Here is a 26179-nt window from a genome sequence, read left to right as displayed (position 1 = left end):
GTAGTCGGGAGCTGGTGTGGCTGTGACAACCCAGAGCAGAAACCCAGGCAGCAATAAGGAAGCCATAGCCACATGTTCCTGTGTTAAGTCACTGTTCTCATGCAGTCATTTCTATAACTGGGCTGAGAACTTCTGGCTTTGAACCTTTTTCCTGCGGTGTATCCCAAAGGAAGATAATTATCCTCCTCTCAGCCGTTGCTGTCTCTGGCCCCTGGTTATTTGCTGTAGAACCCCGACACAGGGAAAAGGCAGGCTTCTCAGGCTGATGCTGCGTGTCTTCTCCAGGCCCTTTTCAATTCTTCTGATTCCAGTTGGAGCATTCCCTTCATTGCCAGCTACAGAGTGTACGTATGTTCAGGTAAAAGAAGAAAATTCCTGGAGTTCCAATGGGCTAGGGGTAAACTTAGCCAGAGAAAGCTGTAGGGGTGAGAATAAGCCTATGATAGCGACAGGGCAAGAACTCACCATGGAGATTTTTCAGGAGGTTTATGGATGCTGTATTGTCATCTAGGACGTTGCCCTGACAGGGGAATCCCCGGCTTTGCAACTTCCTGGCCAGTGTGAGGGCCACCAGCTGGCTGTAACCTTTCCTGCGATGCTCTGGCAGGGTATAGCCATGGCACATGGTGGAAAACTGGTCTGTAAGAGACCAAGAGACCAGGTTTCCCTTGTCATCCCGGACACATACACTGGGGAAGCAAGAGATGAGTTTCGTGATATACCGGAGACATTGTTCATTGCCGCCCCTAGACCAAGTCCGGTTGAGTAGATCAGCATCAGCAACACTCAGGTAAGTTAGTCGTGGTGCAGAGCCCTTTCTAGAAGGAAACAACACGAGAACAAATGTGAACGCGGGGTCCTAGGACTACAACTAGCTACTTTTCTTCCTGCACTGATTCAAACTAAGAAACAATCCCTGTACTTAGCCAATACCAAAATATTATCAATGAATTGGAATCTATCTATCACTTTCCACTTATAAACATCTTTCAGGGTTTCATTTCTGATAGGAGAAAATCCTCACTATATGAAATTGAAGTCTTTCCTCCTCATTTTGTGCCCATATCTTTTTGCCTTCATATAGATTAGGGCATATATTTCATTTTTCTGTAAAATAGTTCTCAGACTTGTTCTTCTTAAGGCCTGAGTCTGTTGACACCTTCCCTGAAGCCTTGAACAAGTCTACATTGTTGGGCCCCTAATATTTTCCTTGGTTAAAAAAAAAAAAATGTATTAGGCTAGAACTGTATCCTTATGCATCCATGGCCAGGAACAAAGTATACATTGCTTAGCGTTCTAGGCACCTATAGATGCTCAAAAAATGTCAGTCTTTCTAGACATTCCCCTAAAAGGTCTGGAAAAAGGTCTAAAAGCTCATGGTATTGAGATAAAGGCAAGGATAGGAATTGTTGCAATTTCTAAGAACTGAGATAGATAACTTAGTTGAAAGCCTATGGTGCTGGTTTTGCTTCAGAATTTGCTTTCATTCTTAAAATGATCAGTATCATAAGACCATCCCCCATAACAGCTAATGTCCTTCTTGCTACAATGTTTATAAAGTACAGTTTGTGTTTTCTTTTTATTAGTGGTTCCACAATTAGCTAACATTCTAGACATACTGTGGGCTCTGGCACTGGGACAATAATCTAACCACTAAGGAGGGTAAAAAAAAAAAAGAAAAAATAAACACCAGAAATCATGGTCTTGATAGAATTTCTTATTTTTAAAAATGAACAAAGGCTGAAAACCCTGAGGCAACGAAGCCTCAGGCAGAAATGTCACTGTAGGGGCATCTAGGTGGCTGAGTGGGTTAAGCCTCTGCCTTCAGCTCAGGTCATGATCTCAGGGTCCTGGGATCAAGCACCTGATCAGGCTCTCTGCTCAGCAGGGAGCCTGCTTTCCCCTCTCTGCCTCCCTCTCTGCCTACTTGTGATCTCTCTCTCGGTCAAATAAATAAATAAAATCTTCAAAAAAAAAAAAAGAAAGAAAGAAAGAAAGAAAAAGGAATGTCACTGCAAATAAAAACATTGTTAAGGCAAATGTTTCAGGATAGTTAGTGACTATGACCTTATATCTGAAGGGCAGGGTAACCAAAATAACGGGTATACAAATTTGGGTACTGACTTAGGTGTTAAAGACAATATCTTCCTATGCAGAAGGGAGCAATTTACAGCAAGATCTGATTTTAAAAGATCTGACTGGGGCTAGAGAAGAATTTTAAATAACATCTCAGAGATGTGACAGTAAGATGGGGAAACACAGGGGCACCTAGGTGGCTCAATGGGTTAAAGCCTCTGCCTTCGGCTCACGTCATGATCCCAGTGTCCTGGGATCGAGCCCCACATCGGGCTCTCTACTCAGCAGGGAACCTGCTTCCTCCTCTCTCTCTCTGCCTGCCTCTCTGCCTACTTGTGATCTCTATCTGTTAAATAAATAAATAAAATCTTAAAAAAAAAATGGGGAAACACATAGCCTGGTTTATTCAACAAAAAGTAATGGAAGAAATAAAAAATATGAAAGGGGAACCTAATATGTAAGAGAGATAATAACCAATTACAATGTATGAACTTTATTTACGTGCTTATTCAAAATAAACTGCTAAAATATTATGCTAATTTGGGAAATGTAACTACTAACTGTTTTAAGGAAATACTGTTAACAAAATCTTAAAACAGCACAGAATTGATGCAGCAAGCTTGAGGCCTCTATCTTTAGGGAAGCCTGCTTGCCACCTTGGCCCTTGGATGGCAGCTGGCAGTTTGGATTTCTGCAGGGGTCCTGCTGTTCCCAGAACTGACAGGAGTTGGCACTTACCGTGCCTACCTGTTTGTGCAATCAGTGTGGTTTATGCGGAACACCTGCTCTCCCTCTGGGAGTCCAGAAAATTGTTATGTGCTAGGCAAAGTATGCCTCCAGTAAAAAAAAAAAAAAAATCCTACATGCGTTGTCACAAGTTATTGCTAGGGAAATTAAGCATGTCCTGTATGACTTCATTGGGGAGGGTTCTGGGAAGCTTGTGCCTGGTTTTCTCTGGATTTTGCCAATGCACATTTTTCCTCTGCTGATTTTGCTTTGTAGCCTGTCTCTGCTGAGTTCTGTGGGATCTTCTAGCCAATCAATGAGCTTGTGGGTGTCCTGGAAACCTCTGTACAGGAGTAATATTAGTATAGTGGTTTTTTTTTTTTTTTTTTTTTTTTTAAGAATCTTTATCTTTTAGAAATATATGTTAAGATATTTAAGAATAATAGGATAATGTCTGGGATATTTCCTTCAAAGTAGTTGGTAGATAGGGGTATGGATGAAACAAGATTAGCCATATATTGATGAGATTTTCCTTATTCTAGTCTCTCACTCAGCCTTTGTATATCCTTGAAAATTTTAATAACTGAAAAAAAAAATGAAATAAAAAGAAAGTTCAATTGCTTTATGTGACTTATAGTGCCCATTCTTCTTTAGCTTTAGTCTTGTTTTGCTCAAAAATTCCTTCAACATATTCCCTAGAAGAAAAATTAACATTCATTGAGGTAGGTACTTTTCAAATATCATGTTTTATTTGTTTACAAAATATGTGTAAGGAAGATATTATAGGTTAATCCCCCCCCCCAAAAAAAGAAATCGATCAAGGCTCAGAAAGATTAAGCAGAAAAGAAGGTAACTAGCAAATGTCAGAGCTGGGGCTCTCCCGTTAAGAAGAATGCAGGTTACACTGACAAGTCTTCTGAAGATTGGATTCTTGAGTCAGAATTAGGAATTATTTCTTAGCTCTACAATTTACTCCTATGTGTTACTTCAACTTTGTTCAAAAAGGTAATTATACAGTACTTTGTGGGGTTGTGGAAAGGCTTCAAGAGGTAATGTATTTAAAATATTCAGTGCCCCACAATAAGAGCTCTGTATAAAATCAGTCATTTACCCACATCCCTGAAACATGAAAAAACACTAAGCATTTTTTGGCTCAAAGAGAGGTTATTTTGAATTATTTGGAGGAGGAGCATACCAAGGAATGATGTTCCTGTGAAAATACAGGACTCCTGAGTTCATTTATCACTATGCACAAAGACACGGATTTGATTTTGCAAGAAATTAGGAGCAGTCAAGCACAGCAGAAAAAAAATACACACGCACACAGACCCACGGACTCATGTACACACAGACGTATCTAGATTCTGTGGCCTTACTCCAAGGTACCCAAATATCCCTTAACAATGCTAAGTGTTTCAGGTACTCCTCTTTGTACTTCTATATAGGAAGTCCCATCCCACATGCAGAAGCATGGTCTACGTACAGAGAACTGGTGTCCGGCAGAAGTGGATGAGGAAAAAATTGAACAGCCTTGAAGGAAGTTAACTTTACACCTAACTGCTTTGAGTTGGCAACAGCTTTGGAAACATCATGTAATTCACTCTGCAGCCCTGTATATGGAAAGACATAATGAAAAATGGTATTTTATCTGAAAACACAGGAAGGAAATTTGTCACAGTACTTTGTACTATGCCGCCAGTTTGCCACCTTGTATCATCCTAACCACTGTCGAGATATCTATGAATTATTGCAGCTACTCCTGGCCTGATTCTCAAACGTTGTATGGGATTTCCAGATCCCCATCCTGTTGTTTCTCACAGTCATGATCTTCCATGAACACTTCTGATGGGAATATCCCTTAAGAATGTGGAATTGCTTGGGGGACTTTCCTGACTTCTGACTTCTCAGACTAATCCTAAACTACTCAAGGTAAGAGAAATTGTATAGCTCTCAAAGTCTACAATCTACCCTACAGCTAGAAGCACAAGAGAACTCACATTTATTTGGCATGGCATTCTGACTTTAAGAGTCTTCTAGCCTCTTGCCTAGATGCCCATTACAGAAATATCAAGGTATAAATTTAGCATTGGTGAGATTTATCCTAAACTTGATTCACTTGGATCCGACTCATTTATCACAGCTATACGATGTTATCTATAAATCTTCATTCAGTACTTGTATGTAAAACACTGTGCTGGGCACTGCACCAGCATGAGACCCAAGAATGGTATGGTCTCTGATAGAGCTCGTCACATGGCATGTTAGCTTCTGTTTACTTAGAACTGACTTGCTCTGCTTCTCCAAAATCCTATCAGCTCTATCTTTTCTAGGGGTTCTGATTAATTGAATCCTCTGGAAATTGACTTTCCCACTGCCATCCATATCTAAAAGTTTGTTTCCTCCTTCCAGTAAGTTATTTCCTATTGAAGAATACATGAATACATGAATAGGAGATCATGTTGAATAGAGTCTGAAATCCGAGCATTGGCTCCTTTCTCAGGGAGTTATGTCTAGAAAAACCAAGTAGTTTCTTCAAGTTAACACTATTAGAAATTACAGAAGTTGTGTCTAGAATCCCACATTATAAACCTGAATTATATCGAAGTAATTCAAGAGACTCTGAGAAAAAAATAGTTCAAGCTAATGAAGGGTATGGATGGTAGTTCAAACAAAATTTATTTTTCTTAGATTCAAGTACTTCTTTTAAAAGTCAGACTAATATTTCTTTTAAAAAACTTTTTACAAAATATTTTATTTATTTGAGAGAGAGAGAAAGAGACAGAAAGGGAGAGCACAAGCATGCAGAGGGGCAGATGGAGAGGGAGAAGCAGACTCTCCGCTGAGCAGGGAGCCTGATGTGGGGCTTGATCCCAGGATTTAGAGATTATGACCTGAGCTGAAGGCAAACGCTTAACCAACTAAGCCACCCCGGTGACCCTTGAAAAGCTTTTAAAATCATAAGATGTAATAGAGAAAACTGCATAAAACAAATGTATAACAGAGGCAACTGGGTGGCTCAGTCAGTTAAGCGTCTACCTTCAGCTCAAGTCATGATGTCAGGGTCCTGGGATCAAGCCCTGCATCAGGCTTTCCACCTAGTGGGGAGCCTGCTTCTCCCTCTCCCTCTGTCTGCTGCTCTGCCTTCTTGTGCGCTCTCTCTCTCTGTCAAATAAATATATAAAATCTTACAAAAAAACAAATGTGTAACTTCATTATTACATATTTTAGCTACTACTAAAGCCATAAAATAGAAATTCACTAACCATCTTCTATTTACCATTCTCTTAAACACAATTCTCTCACTCTCCACTTAAAATAGCCACTATTATCATTTTTAATGACAATCACATCCTTGTTTTAAGTTTTATTATGCAAGGGTGAGTCCTTAAACACTATAGTTAAATTTTGTTCACTTTTTGTCTGGTGGATATTTTAATCTATACCTTTTCTTTACATGCTTATCCCTCCTCCATACCCTTTAAAAATTCTTTCCATTTATTTGTTAAAGAATCCAGTTTGCTGGGTAGAATCTCTATAGTTTGGATTTTGTGGATGATCTCTCCATGGTTTGTTGACCATGTCCTCCTATCCCTGACATCTATTACCATTTTAACAAATGATTTTCTTTTTGTTCAGAGAAGGAACCTTCACTAAAATTGTCCTACATTTCTTCACCTTACCTCCTTAGGAAGGGAGGTGTTGCTAATTGGATAAGACAGAACTCAGACCATTTATTGGACCACAGTTAATGGGACCACAGTACCAGCAAGCCAGATTCTGTAACTTTTAGGTTAGTGCTCATGTCAACAAGCTCTCTCACGTCCATGCAACCAATAGTGAACAAAAGAACCTGGCCCATCTGGATGGCTGTATACTTTTTCATTCCCTGTCCTCTCATGGCCAACACAAAGAGTGTGGCTTTTCCTGTGGGTGAACCCTGATTTAACCTTGTTTATGGACAGCTCTTAGATTAAAAATGACAAAGGCATCCCCGTGTAGAGTGCACCGTTGCTCTGAACACCCAGCATTGATGTAGCTCTGTTGCCTAATATTTTTAAAAGATTTTATTTATTTATTTGACAGAGAGAGAGCATAAGCAGGGGGAGTAACAGAGGGAGCGGGAGAAGCAGACTTCCCGCTGAGCAGGGAAGCTGATGTGGGGCTTGATCCCAGGACCCCAGGATCATGACCTGAGCCGAAGGCAGCAGCTTAGCTGACTGAGCCACCCAGGCATCCCTCCATTGCCTAATTTTTGTAGGCTTTCCAGGCAGCCCTACCAGTAACTCTGGGGTGCAAGAAGAAAGAGCAGCTGTTTCTATGGTAGTAGTTGGCTTTTGGAGTCATTCATGATTTGGGGATATTATGGGAAGAGCGCTTAGGTGCTTTGGTTAAAATGAATAAAGATACCGATGACTTCTTAAAAGCTATTCTGTATTCCAAGAAAATTATAGTTTAGCCTATAGAAAATTATAGCAAAGCCTATAGGCGAGAGGCCACATCAAAAGCCAAAGATGATGACTACACTGATTACATGCTAAATGAGGGGCCTTTACCACTATTTTAGGTGCTATTAACTCACATCTGTCCCCACCTAACTTCAGGGAGGATGATGTGTCAATGTAAATGATTAAGACTGACTCATGACTAACAGCTTGGCTGGTTAGGGAAAAAAAATACTGGCAATTACAAGGATGTTCTCATCCTAATGGTGGCTGCAGGTGCTTTGAGGAGAGTGGGTCCTCCGGCACCACAGACTTCCGATCATTGCCGTGATTTTTCATACCACGGAAGAGATCTACTTATTTCCACACTCGAGTAATAATGGCAAGAAAATTTTGCTAGTTCGGCTAAGTGAGTGGTAGAACCCTGTCTCACGTCTCACCAGCATAACTGGGGTAAATCTGTAAAAGTGAGAGATAGTTCAGAACTTCCACTATAACACCTTTGTGAGCATTTCCAAAGGGATGTTATAAAACACCCGAAGTCTTTAGGTAATTATATGCCTTAGTCATCCTTTGCAAGTAGACAGGAGCTTCTTCCTTGTGAGAGGGCTTCAGCTGTTTGCTGCTGAAGAAAATTACCAGACTTTGTATTTCTGACCTGGGGGACCGTGCCTTCCTGTCCAATGATCAAGGAACTCACTTTCAATGCAACAATTAAAAACAAGAACTTCATTGACTATATCATCTCCCCAGTCATCATGAGAAGTTGGAAAAGTAAGCCACTGAAGCTGAAATTGTCCATTCACAGTATTAGAAAATCTTCATGTAGTTCGGTCTAAGCCAAAAGTTCTTCCATTAGCATTGATAACCATGCAATTATCTCCTTGGATCTCAGGTATACTCTTATCTTACTAATCATGCCAGGATTTCCCATGCAAATCAGTTAATTATCTCTTTCCAGATTCAGCTGCTTCAGAAAGAAGGAAAGACTTCCCTATTGGCTTACACTGAAGTTAGAGTCATTTTAAAAGATTGGAACAGGAAATGATTAAAGGAATAAAGAAAAATATGCTGTGAAATTACAGTAACAGTGGGGGGAAAATGTCACTTGAAAGCAGCCCAATTTAAATGGTGCCTACTTACCCCAACAACCAAGCCTCTTTAGGAGTAAAACAAGTGTTCTTACAAAACTGTAGTACAAAAATTGTAACTATATAAAATGTATCTCTATGAATTTGTGCACTTAAGTATATATATTATCATATATGTGAAACAGATATCATATCTATCTGATGTATATGACAAAAATGAGAAAAAGAAGACTGCCTAGTGTCTGTGCTTGATCTCACCTTGTATTTGAAAAACTTGATCCCAGTTGATAACATCATGTTCTTCCAACAGGCGTTGGTAAGCCCTGACATCCTTGTAGAACACAGCATAGGCATTAGAATAATGGTCCAGGTTATCTGTCTCAGCCTGGAACAGAAGACATAATTATAAAAACATAAATATGTCCTCTAGGTATCTCAAATCCCTAGATAAATTAAGTACATTGACAGCTTATGCTTAGATCATTCCCACTGCCAAAATCAGCCACCTATAAATAATGGCTAGATAGTAATGTGGCTAATACACTCTGGTGAGGGAAGGAACAGATATTTTGCTTGATATACTTTTGCTTGATTATTCTTCTGGTATTTGGAAAGTTTTAAGATCCTTATTCCATATTTTTCTAGGATTTTATTTATTTATAAAAATGGAAAGAGGGTGCCTGGGTGGCTCAGTCATTAAGCGTCTGCCTTTGGCTCAGGTCATGATCCCAGAGTCCTGGGATTGAGCCCCACATCGGGCTCCCTGGTCAACAGGAAGCCTGGATCTCCCTCTCCCACACCCCGCCCCCGGCCCACTTGTTTCCCTCTCTTGGGGTGTCTCTCTCTGTCAAATAAGTAAATAAAATCTTTAGAGATTTTATTTATTTATTTATTTATTTATTTATCAGAGAGAGAGAGAGAGAGAGAGAGAACACAGGCAGGCAGAGTGGCAGCAGAGTTAGAGGGAGAAGCTGGCTCCATGCTGAGCAAGGAGCCTGATATGGGACTTGCTCCCAGGACGCTGGGATCATGACCTGAGCCAAAGGCAGCCGCTTAACCAACTGAGCCACCCAGGCGTCCCAGTAAATAAAATCTTAAAAAAAAAAATGGAAAGGGTATAACTTTTGGAGCCACCTACAAGATTTAAATAGAACTCTCAGAACTTTCCTAATGTGGTCAGGGCAACACATTTGATGACATGAGCTCTTTGTCCTTGTAAAATGGGCAGATGTCATCTTTTTTCAGTCTCCCTATGTATTTACCCACATTACCAAAGTTGTTGGTCACAGGAAAACATCAAACCAGAGGAAAAACAAGTATGCATAAGTACGTGTGCTTCATGGTTCTAGAGACTGTGAAACACTAAAGAAACACTTAATTGAACACATTTAAGCTAGCAGTTTTCCATGTCTGCAACTCCAAAGCCAGTCAAATTAGAAGCTAATGGTGAGAGGCATCTGGGTGGCTCAGCGGTTAAACCTCTGCCTTAGGCTTAGGTCATGATATCGGGGTCCTGGGATCCTGATCTGTGTTGGGCTCCCTGCTCAGCGGGGAGTCTGCTTCTCCCTCTGTCCCTCCCTCCTTGTGCTCTCTCTCACGCAAATAAATAAAATCTTTTTTAAAAACTAATGGTGAAATATGTACCTTATTAAGCTAATATATATGACTGTAATGGTTATAATATCCCCTTTACCCAATCTTTTCTTTCCAGTTGATGCCAACTCTTGGGTTTTCAGGGGTTTTTTGTTTTGTTTTGTTTTGTTTCTCTGTCCTTTCCAATCTGTACCTCTTTCTGTCGTCGGGTGATAACAGCTTTGAAGTCTGGCCACGAATCCACCACCACTTCCTTCTGAAAGGGATTCCCACGATTCATGTTCATCACTGCTCCATAAACCTGAGCCAGAGAACCCAGAGAGACAAGCCAGTCACATTACTAACTCTTTTAGTTGCACATTACTGTTTTCACTTCTTCTTGTACTATATAGTTGTGGCCATGAGAAGGGGAATTTTTTATAGGCACATATATACAACATGCACACGTACAAACTTTTCTCTTGTTATTTCATTATTGTACATGAAAACTGGTAAAAAAAAAAAAAAAAAAAAAACAAAAAGACAAAAAAAACCTAGGAAAACCTATGAAAACTCTCCCCAAACTTAGGTTTTTACTGTACAGCAATGAGAGATACAATAGGCTGACTAGATGGCACATGGGTCAATAATAAATACTTACAGAAGGAATCAGCATCTGATGTATGGATTTAGGGCTCATAATATCTTTTACAATTCCACAGATAATTTTGATGCTCAGCTGCTTTTGAAGCTTATTATGCTCTCCAAAAATAACCTGCTTAATGTAACTACTCCTTCAACCCTGAGTTACAGTTAAACATCACTGAGGGTAACTCCCCTCCCCAAAAAAGTCCCCTGCCTTTCAGATTTGATGGAGGAAGGCTCTCTAAGCATTCTCTGACCTGAGCGTCATGACTATGTCTTATTCATTGCTATGTACATGGAGTCTGACATAGTGGGTCAACTGGTTGTTGACTAAACAATACTGAGTATTAGAATTCTGACCTGTGCCCTTTCATATTTCTTTTCTCCACTTAGAATCAAAGATGCCTGCCCTATAAAACAACCTTCCTATGCCAGGGGTACTTATAGAGAAGAAGTTGTGGTGGTAACAAGGAGAGTAAGTTACAGGCTAGTGTTCTTAGCAGTACTTTCATCATAGATAGAAACTGAAAACAATCTAAGTGTCCATCAGCAATGGGAAAAAATGAATAAATTGTGGCACATTCATAGTATATATTACAAAACAGAAACTTAATGGTAATCAAAATAAGGTAGATACAAAAAGACATACTATGTGATTCAATTTACATTATATTCAGAAAAGACAAAATGACATTATGGTTTTAGAAGTCAGGATACTGGTTCCTTATGGAGAGCTGGGAAAGATAATGTTTGGAAAAGAGCACTGGGGGGCTAGGGAGAAATCGTGTCTGAAGTAGTGTTATTTCTTGATTGGAGTGCAAGTTATACAAGTATTTGCTCTATGAAAATTCATTGAGCTGCATAATTATGTTATGTGCTCCTTCTAGTATGTGTTATACTTCAGTGAAAGCCAATTTAAATTATAGGGACATTAGAAACTACATTTTACTTCTTATATCACATCATGATTCAAATCATGCACCTCAATACCTAGAACATTATTCAACTCTCTTCTCTCCTTCCCAATCTGGGACTTCACTCAAATCTTCTTATAGAATGTATCTTTACTAATTTGGTCTGGCTAATCCTAATGTATGACATGGATCACACTTAGTGAAAATCCGAGAACTAAATTAACCTGGAAGGGTCATGCTTGCTCTGTTTAATTGTTAAATTTTGGGGATACTGATCTTATACATACATAGTCATAAATTTATTAAAGTGTTTTTTCCCATAAAGAAACCATACATCGTTATTAAAAAATGGATTTAAATATGATTGCAATGTTGAGAAGGTTAAAATGAAAAAAAAATTTTCTGATATTCAGATTTTGAAAGGAAAATAATGACTTGTTTGTAAGAGTTTTGCAACCAACTGAAAAAGTTGGCATTGGTTGAAGACAATGAAACAAATTATTTTAACACCTATTTATACAAAGGTTGCGTGTTGAGAGGAGATGGGAAGTAGCTAGGGGAAGTAAGGATGCCGGAAGAATGAGCAGTGGAATTTGTGAAGGAAATTTGGAAGGATATTTAATTACTGAAATACTAAGGTGAGGTAGGAGGGGGGATGGATGAAATAGGTGATGGGGGTTAAGAAGGAGTTCACTTGTTGTAATGAGCACTGGGTCATGTATGGAAGCATTGAATCACTAAATTGTACACCTGAAACTAATACTATACTATATGTAAGCTAAATGGAATTTAAATAATAAAACACTTAAATAAAATTTAAAAAATGGAATTTAAATTAAAAAAACTTAAAAAAACAGATTATAAAATATATAGCCATAGCCTCCAAAAAAATGGAGGAAGCATGGAACAAAAAAAACAATTTTTTCTTTATCATTTTGATTCTCGAAGGGGCAGAGCATAACTGAAGAAGTATGTTGAAATTATGGTCAGAGAACCCAAGACAGACGCTATATAACAATCCAATAATTGAAGAAAGATAAAAAGATTCAAAGGTAAAGAGACTCTGTGTACAGAAAATGAGAAATCGGGAGTGCCAAGCTAAGCAGCTATTAACAAGAAGATGATATGAGGAAGGCATTGATTTGTGCCTACGTGTTTCATTTCCTTAACTCTTACTTCAAGTGGTATTATGAGAAGCATTAAAAAAATAATAATAAAACCAAAAACCAACAATGAAAAACAATAGAAAACCACAACCATGCAGTTTGGAATCTGAGAGCTTGGATTTAAATCTGAACTCTAGCACTTAGATAAAGGGAAGGGATTTAGTAATATCATCTGTAAAAGTATAATGTAATTACCTGCTTATTCAGTGTTATTAATATTATGGAGGAATTAATAGGTTTTATAAAGTTCAAATGAGACAGCATAAAAGGTATGTTAAAAAAATGATACCTACTATTCTGATCAACTCAACTAATCTGAATTTAGAGGACCTTGAAATTAAGATTTGAATAGGTGAGGGTTAATAAGTAATTATTTCATAACACTGCTAGTGACCAACCAACAACAGTTTATTGAGTAATTATATGGGCAAAGCCCCATGCCAAGCACTATGCGAAGTATCAAAAAAAAAAAAAAAAAAACAGAAAAAGAAAAAATCAACATCCTCACCTGGGTATCTGGTAGTTAAGTTGTTATAAGAGAAGCAGTAGCTATGAAATCAAAAGAACCAGGATTCAACTGATTTTTTACTTGCTTTAGCCTTTTTTGGACTCTAACTTATTCATTTCCAAAATGGGTTAATAGTCATCTTACAAAGTTGTTGGAAGGATAAAATAAATTGAAATTATTTGTATGCCAAAGTACTACCCACATACTATTTATAATGTAAGAGCCCATCATTTGTCTTGATGATTATGTGATCTTCGATGACCCTGTGAAGGTCACCAAAACCTTTTTATTTCTCTTTGGCAAAAGAGTGGGTCAAACATTCAATATGGTACATTTTGAGTCGGACTGTCCATTTGGTACCCTTTTAGCCATATGCTCCCAAATTATCACTCAGATTTTCCCTACCACACATAGTTTAAGCATGATCCATAAGTCAAGATGACTAGATTTAATCACCCCAGTATAGTGCTCTAGATAACTTTTGTTAAAGATTAGTGTAAATAAGGATTATCGAGGGTGTGTGCACAATAAACAGGTCTCTGGTCTCTGTCTTTAGAAATTATGATTCATTATATCTCTTCTGGGTTATTAGCAGCTGTCACATTTGCAATCACATGCTCTTACCACTGAGTTATACCCCCTGCCACTTATATTTGAAAATCCATATTGTAGGGCTATCTCCTTGGTCAAGAATTGCAGCCCTGAAAGACAATGTCTTTGCACTTTGAATTTTTTTTCTTCAAGTGCTTAACATATTTTATTTTATTTATTTATTTTTTTAATAAATTTTATTTTTTTAAACATATAATATATTTTTATCCCCAGGGGTACAGGTCTGTGAATCGCCAGGTTTACACATTTCACAGCACTCACCATAGCACATACCCTCCCCAATGTCCATAACTCCATCCCCCCAACCCCCCTCCCCCCATCAACCCTCAGTTTGTTTTGTGAGATTAAGAGTCACTTATGGTTTGTCTCCCTCCCAATCCCATCTTGTTTCATTTACTCTTCTCCTACCCCCTTAACCCCCCATGTTGCATCTCCTCTCCCTCATATCAGGGAGATCAAATGATAATTGTCTTTCTCCGATTGACTTACTTCGCTAAGCATGATACCCTCTAGTTCCATCCACGTTGTCGCAAATGGCAAGATTTCATTTCTTTTGATGGCTGCATAGTATTCCATTGTGTATATATACCACCTCTTCTTTATCCATTCGTCTGTTGATGGACATCTAGGTTCTTTCCATAGTTTGGCTATTGTAGACATTGCTGCTATAAACATTCAGGTGCACGTGCCCCTTAGGATCACTACGTTTTTATCTTTAGGGTAAATACCCAGCAGTGCAATTGCTGGGTCATAGGGTAGTTCTATTTTCAACATTTTGAGGAACATCCATGCTGTTTTCCAGAGTGGTTGCACCAGCTTGCATTCCCACCAACAGTGTAGGAGGGTTCCCCTTTCTCCGCATCCTCACCAGCATCTGTCATTTCCTGACTTGTTAATTTTAGCCATTCTGACTGGTGTGAGGTGGTATCTCATTGTGGTTTTGATTTGTATTTCCCTGATGCCCAGTGATATGGAGCACTTTTTCATGTGTCTGTTGGCCATCTGGATGTCTTCTTTGCAGAAATGTCTGTTCATGTCTTCTGCCCATTTCTTGATTGGATTATTTGTTCTTTGGGTGTTGAGTTTGCTAAGTTCTTTATAGATTTTGGACACTAGCCCTTTATCTGATATGTCGTTTGCAAATATCTTCTCCCATTCTGTCAGTTGTCTTTTGGTTTCGTTAACTGTTTCCTTTGCTGTGCAAAAGCTTTTGATCTTGATAAAATCCCAATAGTTCATTTTTGCCCTTGCTTCCCTTGCCTTTGGTGATGTTCCTAGGAAGATGTTGCTGCGGCTGAGGTCGAAGAGATTGCTGCCTGTGTTCTCCTCAAGGATTTTGATGGATTCCTTTCTCACATTGAGGTCCTTCATCCATTTTGAGTCTATTTTCATGTGTGGTATAAGGAAATGGTCCAATTTCATTTTTCTGCATGTGACTGTCCAATTTTCCCAACACCATTTATTGAAGAGGCTTAACATATTTTAAATCACATATTTATTTGTAATCTGTGATTAATGTCTTCTTCCACAGAAGCTCTGAGTTATCAGCAGGCCCTCATGAACTTTGGGAAGACACCAACAGAGGCTTTATGACTGACAAAGCCATTAAAATAAATAAATAAATAAAGATGTTGAAATAGTCAGAAAAATTTTATGACTCCTGGACCTCAGCTCCGTCGTGAACCTAGGTTAAGTTCTTATGAACAATGCTACTTAATCCATACTCTTCTGCCATTAAGAAAAGTTTAAAACTTGAGTTTACTAGAAATAATCTAGTCCAGCACCACCTAAATTTTCCTAGAGGTCATCTAGAGTAACTGTCAAAAAAATAATTATCACAGCCATATCTATGCTGCATGGAATCAGTCTCTAGCAGGAGACGCGTGGGAAACTGTCTGTTCAATAGGTTTAAGAGGAAAGTCCTGACATCAGAAAAACTGGGGAAACAGCCACAAGTCTGACCTTATTTCACAATAAATAAAATAAAGAAATAAAAGAGAGCTCTTAAGGGTAGAATACCTTGAGTGATTCGGGGAAGTAACTCTTCAACATTTTTTCCAGGATCAGTAATTTGGTAGAACAGTTGAGCACCAGCATCTTCTCCAGAACTCTAGCAATTCCACACCTAATGAGAAAGCAGAAGGGATGTTTTTAGGTTTTGCTTGTTAACGTTTGAATCTCCCGAGGAACATCCTTGAAGTCCTGTTTTCACTGGGTACAATTCGGAATGTCATTGCTCCCTCTGATGAGGGAAGAAGAGGGAAGATGAGAGGCACTGGGGTGGGTAAACCAGAGAGCACATGGAAGTAGAGAATGTTAATGACCTAATCTGGGAAAAAGGTGAGTATCCATGCTGGTTAAGTCTTCCTATGATACACACTCACTGTTTGCTCAACTCTTCCTTTGAGACACAAAAACAGTTGTAATTTCACATCTGTTTGTGTTTTCATTGAGTCTGTCTCAAGTCGACTGGGAGGTATAAGAAGGAAAGGGCCAGTGTCTGCTTTGTGCTCTATTGTATTCCAGCAACTACAGGGACTGGCACAAAGGAAAAGGGCATTCAAAGTGCTTGCTGAATGGTTAAGAGGAAGCTCAGAGTAAGAGTCTTAGGGTAAGCAAGGAAACTTCTTTTTACAATGTGGGGCAAAGATGGAAGATGTGAGTGGGTCAGGCTTCAGGTGCGTACGGGAAGCCACTTGCAGAGAAACACCTAGGTTGAAGACAAAGAACGAGATGGGAGCAAAGGCTGAGACTCAGTTTAGTTAGACAAAATTAAGGAACGAAAAAGGGACTTAATATAACGCATGCAATTCAGCCATTCAGAGGCAGTTATTTTTTTCTAGATTTGGGGACTTCCTATTCCCTGCTTTTTGTCCCTAAGAAAACTTTTTTTTTTCCCCCAAACATTCCAATCAGGTCTTGACTGAATTAAACAAATTTTTTTTTTCTCTATATTCGATGCAGTAGAGTTTATCCATTTACTCTCAACAAACAGACACTAGGATGGCAAAAATGTCTCAACTAGGCATGAGAACCTGGGGTTTCTGAGACTGCAGTGAATTTTTTCCTGTACAGCACATCCCCCAGGTAGAGGGCGCTACTACTTGATTTCAATATGTGGCAGCTCTGTGTGACTATAAGATACTCAAGTGTTCGATTATGATTTAAAATCCACCATGCAACTCCACCATATGGTTTACCTGAGTCTGAACTTCTACAAAGCATATTTCCTGTGACCAAGCCCTGTGGCTGCAGTTTGCTGAGTGGGACACCTGAGGTATTTGTAATTCTTTCCAGGACTCCGAAAAGATCCTAGGGGCAGCACCAGAAAATCAGCTTCCTGACCCTAGTACTCATAGTCTGGGCTGATAGGAGAAGCTTTGCAAAGATCAAGTTTCCAGGGTTCAGGCTGAGCAAAGGAAGGAGAGATGCAGGCGTCATCTTTTCACACTTGTATCTGCTTGACATTTTACTCCCTCATGCTATCTCTAAATAAAATATTAACTTCTTAGCAGATCCTCATGTTAAATACATTAATTCATTCTAATTCAATATTTGAGAAATTAAGATAAAATTATTTCATAGAAAAACTGATCATGTGTCTCTTATTACATTTGATGCCTAGAGATGTTTTTATTTCTTGATACATATCAAAGTAGCTAGCACAAACAGTAGGAATTCTAAGAACTTGTTGGTGATTTGCTTTATTGCCTGGTTTGTTCCTCAGAGTTCCTGAAACCACTTATAAGTGTAGGTAAAATAGATGATGAAAAATTAAGTTTAAATTAAAATTCAGGCAAGGGGAAAACAGAGGTATATACATAATATGGGGTCAAGAGTGAAGCCAGCAGACAAAGGATATGGACTATAGTTCTACATCAGAGTTGATCCTTTTTATTTGTGGATTCCATATTTGTGAATTCACCTACTTGCTAAGATTCACCTGGAACCCTCCAAAGCCATAGTGACGGTGTTTTTGCAGTCATTTGTGGACATATTTGAGTCTCCAAAGCCAATATTATCAGCGGATGCTGCAGAAGCTGACCTCTCTTTCCAGCTCTTATACTCTAAACAAGCCCTTTATAATATGTATTTGTGCCACATTTTTTTGCAGTGTTCACTTTCTGTTGTCAATTTCACTGTTTAAAATGGTCCCAAGGGGCACCTGGGTGGCTCAGTCATTAAGCATATGCCTTCGGCTTGGGTCGTGATCCCAGAGTCCTGAGATGGAGCCCTGCATCAGGCTCCCTGTTCTGTGGGAAGCCTGCTTTTCCCTCTCCTGCTCCCCCTGCTTGTATTCCCTCTCTCAATCTCTCTCTCTCTCTCTCTCTGTCAAACAAGTAAAGAAAATCTTTTTAAAAAAAAGTTGTCCCGGGCTGCCTGGGTGGCTCAGTGGGTTAGGCATCTACCTTCAGCTCAGGTCATGATCTCAGGGTCCTGGGATCAAGTCCCGCATCTGGCTCTCTGCTAGGCAAGGAGCCTGCTTCTTCCTCCCTCTCTCTCTCTCTCTCTCTGCTTGCCTCTCTGCCTACTTGTGATCTCTCTCTGTCAAATAAATAAAATCCTTAAAAAAAAAAAAAAGTCCCAAGCATAGCACTTAAGTGCTATCTAGTGTTCCTATGGCAAAAAGACTGTGATGGGTCTTACCGAGAAGATACGTGTGTTACACAAACTTCCTTCAATTATGGGTTATAATGCTCTTGACTGGGAGTTCAATGATAAAAAATCAACAGGTGTTAAATAATGTGTCTTTAAACAGAAATACACATACAAAAGGGTTATGTGTTGGGATTCATGGGTGGCTCTGCTGGTTAAGTAGCTGCCTTTGACTCAGCTCATGATAGCGGGGCCTGGGATCAAGACCCACATCAAGTTCCCTGCTCAGCGGGGAATCTGCTTCTCCCTCTGCGTCCATCCCTCCCCTGCGTCTGTGTATGCTCTCTCGCTCAAAGAAATTAATAAAATCTTTCAAAGTATTTTTTTTTAAAGGTTTTGTGTTGATCTTCTGATAAAAACATTGTGACCAGAAGCTTGCAGGAACCTAGTCTTACGTTTTCCCTACAGATGGTGATCCCTGTGACCTTGCTGAACAAAACCACCACCAACAATGAGAAGCAGGGGATTTGCAGCAGGTGAGAGCACATTTTGTACTGTAAGCTTCCTGGCAGCCAATGTAAGAGAAACAAACATGATTAGTTACGTGATTCAGTTTGTCCCTAAAATTATTCTCACACTCTTGGGGCACCCAGGTGGCTCTGAGGGTTGGGCGTCAGCTCTTGATTTTGGCTCAGGTCATGATTTCAGGGTCCTGGGATCCAGCCCCACGTCAGGCTCTGTGATCCGTGCGGAATCTGCTTGAGGATTTCTCTCCCCCTCTCTCTCTGCCTCTGCCCCTCCTCATGCTCTCTCACTCACTCTCATTCTCTCTCTCTAAAATAAGTAAACCTTTAAAAAAATTATTCTTATGCTCTTTATCATAGCATTTGCTTGACTTTTCACTTGTATTATCTCTAAATGAAATTCTATAACTTCTAAATAACCAAAACCCTCCTGGATCTGGCTTCAATATACCTTTCTATTCACAAATTGTGCTGGGTGACATTATTGGTGACATTAAAATCAGAGAGACATTTCTCCCATGGGTTCACAGAGGGAAGACACTTTAACTAATGAACACCAGTGGACAATGTTCTTTCAGTAAACAGTGATGAATTTCCTGAGGACCTTTCTCTTATGAAATACAAAGATAGTTTTAAGGGCACAGAGCAGAATGAAGAAATTCTCATGGATGCAGAAAATATATTTTACAGATTTTTTATTTATATGAGAAAGTCATAATGACAACCATTAATTCTGAGAGCTACAAGATCAGAGAATCATAATCTCACCAATAAATTATAAATGCCCCATAATTCGCATGTGTTCTAGAATTGGAAGGTAAAGATTTGTAATTCCTCTGGATGAACTGTTACCAACAACAGACTCACTAACTAAAATCTTTGTCAAGAAATGTAATTAATTAGAGTCATTCAAGTTTTAAGAGCCCAAGATTCTTTGGGGGCACTGAAGTGTTCATCAGCACACAACAAGCACTTAAAATACGTTATCAACATTAATCAATGAAAGCATAACACTGGCCTGAAAGACCTTTCTTATAAATAAATAAAATATAAGGTCTTTTGCTTTTTAAGGTAACATAGCACTTAGAGTACAATGCGGGATATCTGCTAATGAGACAGACAATTTTTTTAAAGCTCTTGTGATCTGATGCTTGTAATTATTTTTCAGATGATAGGCTATCTGTTCAGAGATGCCTCTCTTATCTGTTTCTCTAGTTGTGCCCCATAAGTGCAAATGATTTTATATTTTGTAATGCTTATTTTCTTCAAATCAAAATTTGAAACAGAAAAACAAAAACAAACATCTTTCCCCATAAACCTAATTATGATTTATCCTTCCTGTATAATGCTGAAATTTATCTCTCCTCCCTATTTCTCCCATTTCTTCTTGCGATTTTAATTAATGATTTGAAATTTATTATTTTAAGGAAGGAATGCTTACCTGCTATTGAGAGTTCAGTTTCTATCAGGTCAGTGGTTCCTTCTTCATAAATGGTGAGTTTATTCTTCAAGCCTACTTCCCTAATTAGTCCTTAGTGGAAAGAGGAGGGAGAGAGAAACAAAAAAAGTGCGCACACCTGTAATTAGGAGGAGTTTATGGTGTCAGGTGGAAAGCCTCATGCATACAGCATGAGTAATTTCACCCCACCCCTTCCTTTCTCTCAGATTTAGACTTACAGTGTAAAAAGCAGTGAATACTAATCTTGATTTAAAGATGGACATTTTCTGGACCCCAAACCCACTGTCTGCTAAGATCTCATGAAAAAAATAAAAAGGAGTGAGACCCAGGTGAATGGGGTACCATAGAAAATGTCAAAGAGGTATTGCCCTCTTATATATTGTCACCTATTTTTTTAAAGATTTTATTTATTTACTTGAAAGAGAGGGCAAGACACAGGGAAAGTGCATGAGCAGGGGGCAGAGGCAGAGAAGCAGACTTCCCACTGAGCAGGGAGCCGGACTTGGGACTTGATCCCAGGACCCTGAGATCATCACCTGAGCCAACGGCAGACGCATAACAGACTGAGTCACCTAAGGGCCCCTATATTTTCATCTATTTTGAAGAAATGACTTTGCTACCCTAAACTTCCAAAGCTGACAAAGGGATAATCTCTAAAGCATATGCTTGTGGAATTGAGAGTATTTTTGATAATTTTAATTCTCTTGACCTAATCTTTTAAATGAAAAGAGTTTACTTGTTTCCTCAAATGGCTGCAATTTCAAGTGACATGTAAACAGTTGCATGGGCATCTTGGCCCACAACACAATACCTGACTTTGGGATAATAAACACTATGAATATTTCAATGGCATGTGTAGAGTGCTTCAATTTGAATGTGGTCACATGGGAGGATACTCCTGTTTATCATCTTTATGTCTCATAAAGTCAATATCAAATGATGGGGAAAGTCAGGGCATACTTTTTAAAAAAATATTTATTGTATTTATTTGTCAGAGAGACAGAGAGAGAGAGAACAAGCAGGGGGAGTAGCAGGCAGAGGGAGAAACATGTTTCTCACTGAGCGGGGAGCCTGAGGAGGGATCTCACGTCCCTAGGATCATTACCTGAGCCAAAAGCAGGCACTTAACCAACTGAGACACCCAGGTGTCCTTTACTTTTTTCTTTTATTTACTTTTTTTTTAAGACTTTTTCATTTATTTTGAGAGAGAGAGAATGGGGGGAAGGGCAGAGGGAGAGGAGTGGGAGAGAATCTCAAGCAGACACCCTGCTGAATGGGGGGCCCCAAGCTGGGATTGAACTCATGACCCTGAGATTGTAACCTGAGCTGAAATCAAGTTGGATGCTTCACAAATGTGAGTCACCAAAGTGTCCCTGGGGAATTCTGTACTTGAAGATGCTTATAAAGTAACACAATGGATAGATAGCTGGTAGCTTAACGTGACTAGAGATATTGTATTAGATGACAATTACTGGATGGGAAAGGCAGACTGTCTTTTTTGATCTGGGTATATTGATTACTTTTTCAAAAAATATTTATTTATTTGAGAGAGAGAGGGTAAGTGAGGGGAGGGGCAGTAGAAAGAATCTCGAAGCAAACTCTCTGCTGGATGCCCAGCCCTAGGTGGGGTTTAGTAGCAAACTAATATATTTAGTGCCACCAACTCTTAAGAAATGCTAGTTGGAATACAAAAAAATGGCTTAGTTACTTTATGCATGATAAAATCCAAATGGGAAATCTGAATTTTTCTATGCTCTTGCTTTCCTTCTTTCCTCTCCTTTCCTCAAAGCTGAGTGTTTGTTGACAATGAATGAAACATGAGAGGATTTAGAAGACTTGTGTTTGGCAACTAAGCCAACCTGAATGACTTACATACTAAGTTTGACAGGCACACCTGTATTTAGTTTGGGTTGAGAATGTCAGGAAATTCTATCCAACCAAATAAAGGAAGGTATATCCCTTAATTTTAGATTCCAGGTCAGGTGTCTAGTATTTAAGCAAAACCTGTTTGTTAAACATATGCCCAACTTAAAGTTGGGGAAAATGGAAGGGTTCCTAAAAAATGAGAAGTTTAAATAACTGACAGTGTACGAAGCTCTGCTACATATCTGTACAGGATACCCATTTGTCTCCCAAATCACAATTTACCTTCCTTCTCTGACACTGTGTATTTTTATTGTATGTCTTCCATCCCAAAATATGTGTGTTTTACACTTGAAAGTCTGTGACAACAGTTGTGGGGAGGAGATGTACTGTTGTCATGACTTGTGCGTGTGAGAGCTTAGGTAAGTGAAGACACTACAAAGGAGGACCGCCATCTGAATGACTGGGACTGCGTGCAGTTGAATTTTAACTGTATCTGGGTCTGTAATTAACTCTTAAATTCTTCACAAAGGGCGCACCCAAATTTAGCCTTTAAACAAAATATCGTGTACATTTTGGATCGCCTGCTATCTACCAGAAAATACCGTAGATCCTTCAAAATCAAATCACATACCTTTAAAAGCTATAAGAGGGTAATTTGACCAGTCTGTGCATGGTGAAAAATATCACTCAGCAAAAGTGGTGAATAAGAATCCCAGCTGAACGGTCACTGTTGAGTGGATGTTCCGAGAGAAACAGCAGACTTTGATCTAACTTCTCCTCCCCAATGAAAGCTGTAATAAACATCATGATTAATGATAAAAAAAAATCAGTGAGTTGGGGCTCTATTCATCATTCTAAAAATAAGAAGTTCTAAGATTCCAAGTAAGGGGTTTTATGGAGATTTTGCATACTTTCAGATGTTGAAAAGACATTTGACAAAGTACAGCATCCTTTCTTGATCAAAACTCTTCAAAGTGTAGGGATAGAGGGCACATACCTCAATATCATCAAAGCCATCTAGGAAAAACCCACAGTAAATATCATTCTTAATAAAGAAAAACCGAGACCTTTTCCGCTGAGGTGAGGAACACGGCAGGGATGTCCATTATCACCACTGCTTTTCAACATAGTACTAGAAGTCCTAGCCTCAGCAATCAGACAATGAAAAGAAATTAAAGGCATCCAAATTGGCAAAGAAGTCAAACTATCACTCTTTGCAGATGATACGATGCTTTATGTGGGAAACCCAAAAGATTCCACTCCAAATCTGCTATAACTTGTACAGGAATTCAGTAAAGTGGGATATAAAATCAATGCACAGAAATCAGTTGCATTTCTATACACCAACAACAAGATAGAAGAAAGAGAAATTTAGAAGTCAATCCCATATACAATTGCACCCAAAACCATAAGGTACCTAGGAATAAACCTAACCAAAGAGGCAAAGAATCTGCACTCAGGTAACTATAAAGTACTCATGAAAGAAATTGAGGAAGACACAAAGAAATGGAAAAATGTTCCATGCTCATGGATTGGAAGAACAAATATTGTGAAAATTTCTATGCTACCTAAAACAATCTACACATTTAATGCAATCCCTATCAAAATCCCATCCATTATTTCAAAGAAATGGAACAAATAATCCTAAAATTTGTATGGAACAAGAAAAGACCTCGAATAGCCAGGGAAATATTGAAAAAGAAAGCCAAAGTTGGTGACATCACAATTCCAGACTTCAAGCTCTATTACAAAGCTGTCATCCTCAAGACAGTATGGTCTGGCACAAAAACAGTCACATAGATCAATGGAATAGAGGCCCAGAAATAGACCCTCAACTCTATGGTCAACTGATCCTTGACAAAGCAGGAAAGAATGTCCAATGGAAAAAAGACAGTCTCGTCAATAAATGGTGTTGGGAAAATTGGACAGCCACCTGCAGAAAAATGAAACTGGACCATTTCCTTACACCACACATGAAAATGCACTCAAAATGGATGAAAGACATCAATGTGAGAAAGAAATCCATCAAAATCCTTGAGGAGAACACAGGCAGCAACCTCTTTGACCTTAGCTGCAGCAACTTCTTCCTAGAAACATCGGCAAAGGCAAGGGAAGCAAGGGCAAAAATGAACTATTGGGACTTCATCAAGAACAAAAGTTTGCACAGCAAAGGAAATAGCCAACAAAACCAAAAGACAACTGACAGAATGAGAGAAGATATTTGCAAATGACATATCAGATAAAGGGTTAGTATCCAAAACCTATAAAGAACTTATCAAACTCAACACGAAAGAACAAGTAATCCAATCAAGAAATGGGCAGAGGACATAACAGATGTTTCTGCAAAGAAGACATCCAGATGGCTAATAGACACATGAAAAAGTGTTCAACATCACTTGGCATCAGGGAAATCCAAAATCAAAACCACAATGAGATACCACCTCACACCAGCCAGAATGGCTAAAATTAACAAGTCAGGAAATGACAGATGCTGGCGAGGATACAGAGAAAGGGGAACCCTCCTATACTATTGGTGGGAATGCATCCTGGTGCAACCACTCTGGAAAATAGCATGGAAGTTCCTCCAAAAGTTGAAAATAGAACTACCCTATGACCCAGCAATCTCACTACTGCTTATTTAACCTAAAGATACAAATGTAGTGATCCGAAGGGGCACATGCACCCAAATGTTTATAGCAGCAATGTCCACAATAGCCAAACTATGGAAAGAACCTAGATGTCCATCAACAGATGAATGGATAAAGCAGAAGTGGTATATGTATACAATGGAATACTATGCAGCCATCAAAAGAAATGAAATCTTGCCATTTGCAACGGCATGGATAGAACTAGAGAGTATCGTGCTGAGTGAAATAAGTCAATCAGAGAAAGACAATTATCATATGATCTTCCTGATAGAAGAATTTGAGAGGCCATGTGGGGGGCTTGGGGGGTAGGAAAGGAAAAAATGAAACAAGATGGGATGGGGAGGGAGACAAGCCATAAGAGATTCTTAATCTCACAAAACAAACAGATTTGCTGGGGGAAGGGGGTTAGGGAGAAGGTGGTTGGGGTATGGACATTGGAGAGGGTATGTGCTATGGTGAGTGCTGTGAAGTGTGTAAACCTGCCTATTCACAGACCTGTACCACTGGGGCTAATAATACATTATATGTTAATAAAAATTAATAAATCTGGTACTTCTGTACCAATATATATGTGTGTGTGTGTATATATATATATATATATATGTATGTATGTATACCTGTATATGTATATACACACAGTCCAGTGGGTAAAAGTATGAGAGTTTCCAGACTGGACATAATATCTCTACAGAGATATTATGTGTGGGGCTCTCAGGCATCAAGAAGGTGCAAGAGAAAATTGGAACTCCCCAAGTGCATCCCAATGGGTGTGAAAAAAATCTGGTTATGGGCTGTCCAGTGATACCCTTAACAACAATGCTGTGGTTAGACAGTTGGCCTGGAGTGGAAAGTAGTATCGAGAAGGAAATGGACTGGTTTTCTATCTCCAGAATTACGTGAGGCTCTGGGTTTCCATTGATAAGCTGTTCTTGGGGAGTCACCGTGAAGAACCCTGGGCCCCACCAGTCCCTGTTGGGGGTGCCGGTTGTCTGAGCACTTGCAGATTGAGATTCCCAAGGGCATTCAGATTCCCAGTGTCCTCCTCCACGTGTAGGACGGGGTTGCAGGGCTTTGATTTTTGCCTTTGAGGACATTCTCACTTCCAGTGCCATGGGTGGCCACTTTAGAGGCATTTAGTAGCAGAGCCTTGAGGGGCCAAGTTGGTAAGCATATATAGGTTGGAACTAGGGTCTTGGACTTCTTTCTTAGTCTCTTTTCTTGTTCCTTGTTCCTTACTCTCCTTTTGGGCCTGGTTGTAAAAGATCTGGTTAGCAGCTCATAAATGCCCTTCTAGGATCCCCTCTGGTCCAACAACCAACTTTTATCGAGTATCT

The 26179-nt window shown here is 39.2% G+C and overlaps 1 protein-coding gene across 3 annotated transcripts; it reads right to left on the bottom strand.

Moving 5' to 3' along the window:
* Positions 1 to 246: 246 nt before the first annotated feature.
* GLYATL3 (glycine-N-acyltransferase like 3) lies at positions 247 to 22930 on the bottom strand. Of its 3 annotated transcripts, XM_032850537.1 has the most exons (7): positions 22829 to 22930; positions 20314 to 20403; positions 15772 to 15877; positions 10122 to 10229; positions 8594 to 8720; positions 4286 to 4412; positions 247 to 818 (listed from the first exon to the last, which is right to left on the bottom strand). In XM_032850537.1, the coding sequence occupies exons 3-7, from the start codon at positions 15847 to 15849 to the stop codon at positions 404 to 406; spliced, it is 855 nt and encodes a 284-aa protein (XP_032706428.1). In that variant the 5' UTR covers positions 15850 to 15877; positions 20314 to 20403; positions 22829 to 22930; the 3' UTR covers positions 247 to 403. The 3 variants fall into 3 exon arrangements, with proteins under 3 accessions (XP_032706428.1, XP_032706429.1, XP_032706427.1); XM_032850538.1 differs by lacking the exon at positions 20314 to 20403 and having other exon boundaries at positions 404 to 818; XM_032850536.1 differs by lacking the exons at positions 20314 to 20403; positions 22829 to 22930 and adding an exon at positions 16953 to 17018 and having other exon boundaries at positions 404 to 818.
* Between the last annotated feature and the right edge of the window lie 3249 nt (positions 22931 to 26179).

Source organism: Lontra canadensis, unplaced genomic scaffold (genome assembly GCF_010015895.1).
Source record: "Lontra canadensis isolate GAN:19392208 unplaced genomic scaffold, GSC_riverotter_1.0 scaffold479, whole genome shotgun sequence".
Classification (NCBI taxonomy): Eukaryota; Metazoa; Chordata; class Mammalia; order Carnivora; family Mustelidae; genus Lontra; species Lontra canadensis.
The sequence above is the reverse complement of the archived record's forward strand: the minus strand, read 5'-3'. Positions and strand labels throughout refer to the sequence as shown.

Excerpts from the sequence above, each read along its gene's own strand:
- GLYATL3 (XM_032850537.1), bottom strand. The coding sequence starts at position 15,849 with ATGCTGGTGCTCAACTGTTCTACCAAATTACTGATCCTGGAAAAAATG. Across the intron at positions 8,721-10,121 it reads TCACCCGACGACAGAAAGAG|GCTGAGACAGATAACCTGGA; the intron begins GTACAGATTGGA and ends CTTCTGTTCCAG. Across the intron at positions 4,413-8,593 it reads TCAAGTTTTTCAAATACAAG|GGCTGCAGAGTGAATTACAT; the intron begins GTGAGATCAAGC and ends TTCCATATACAG.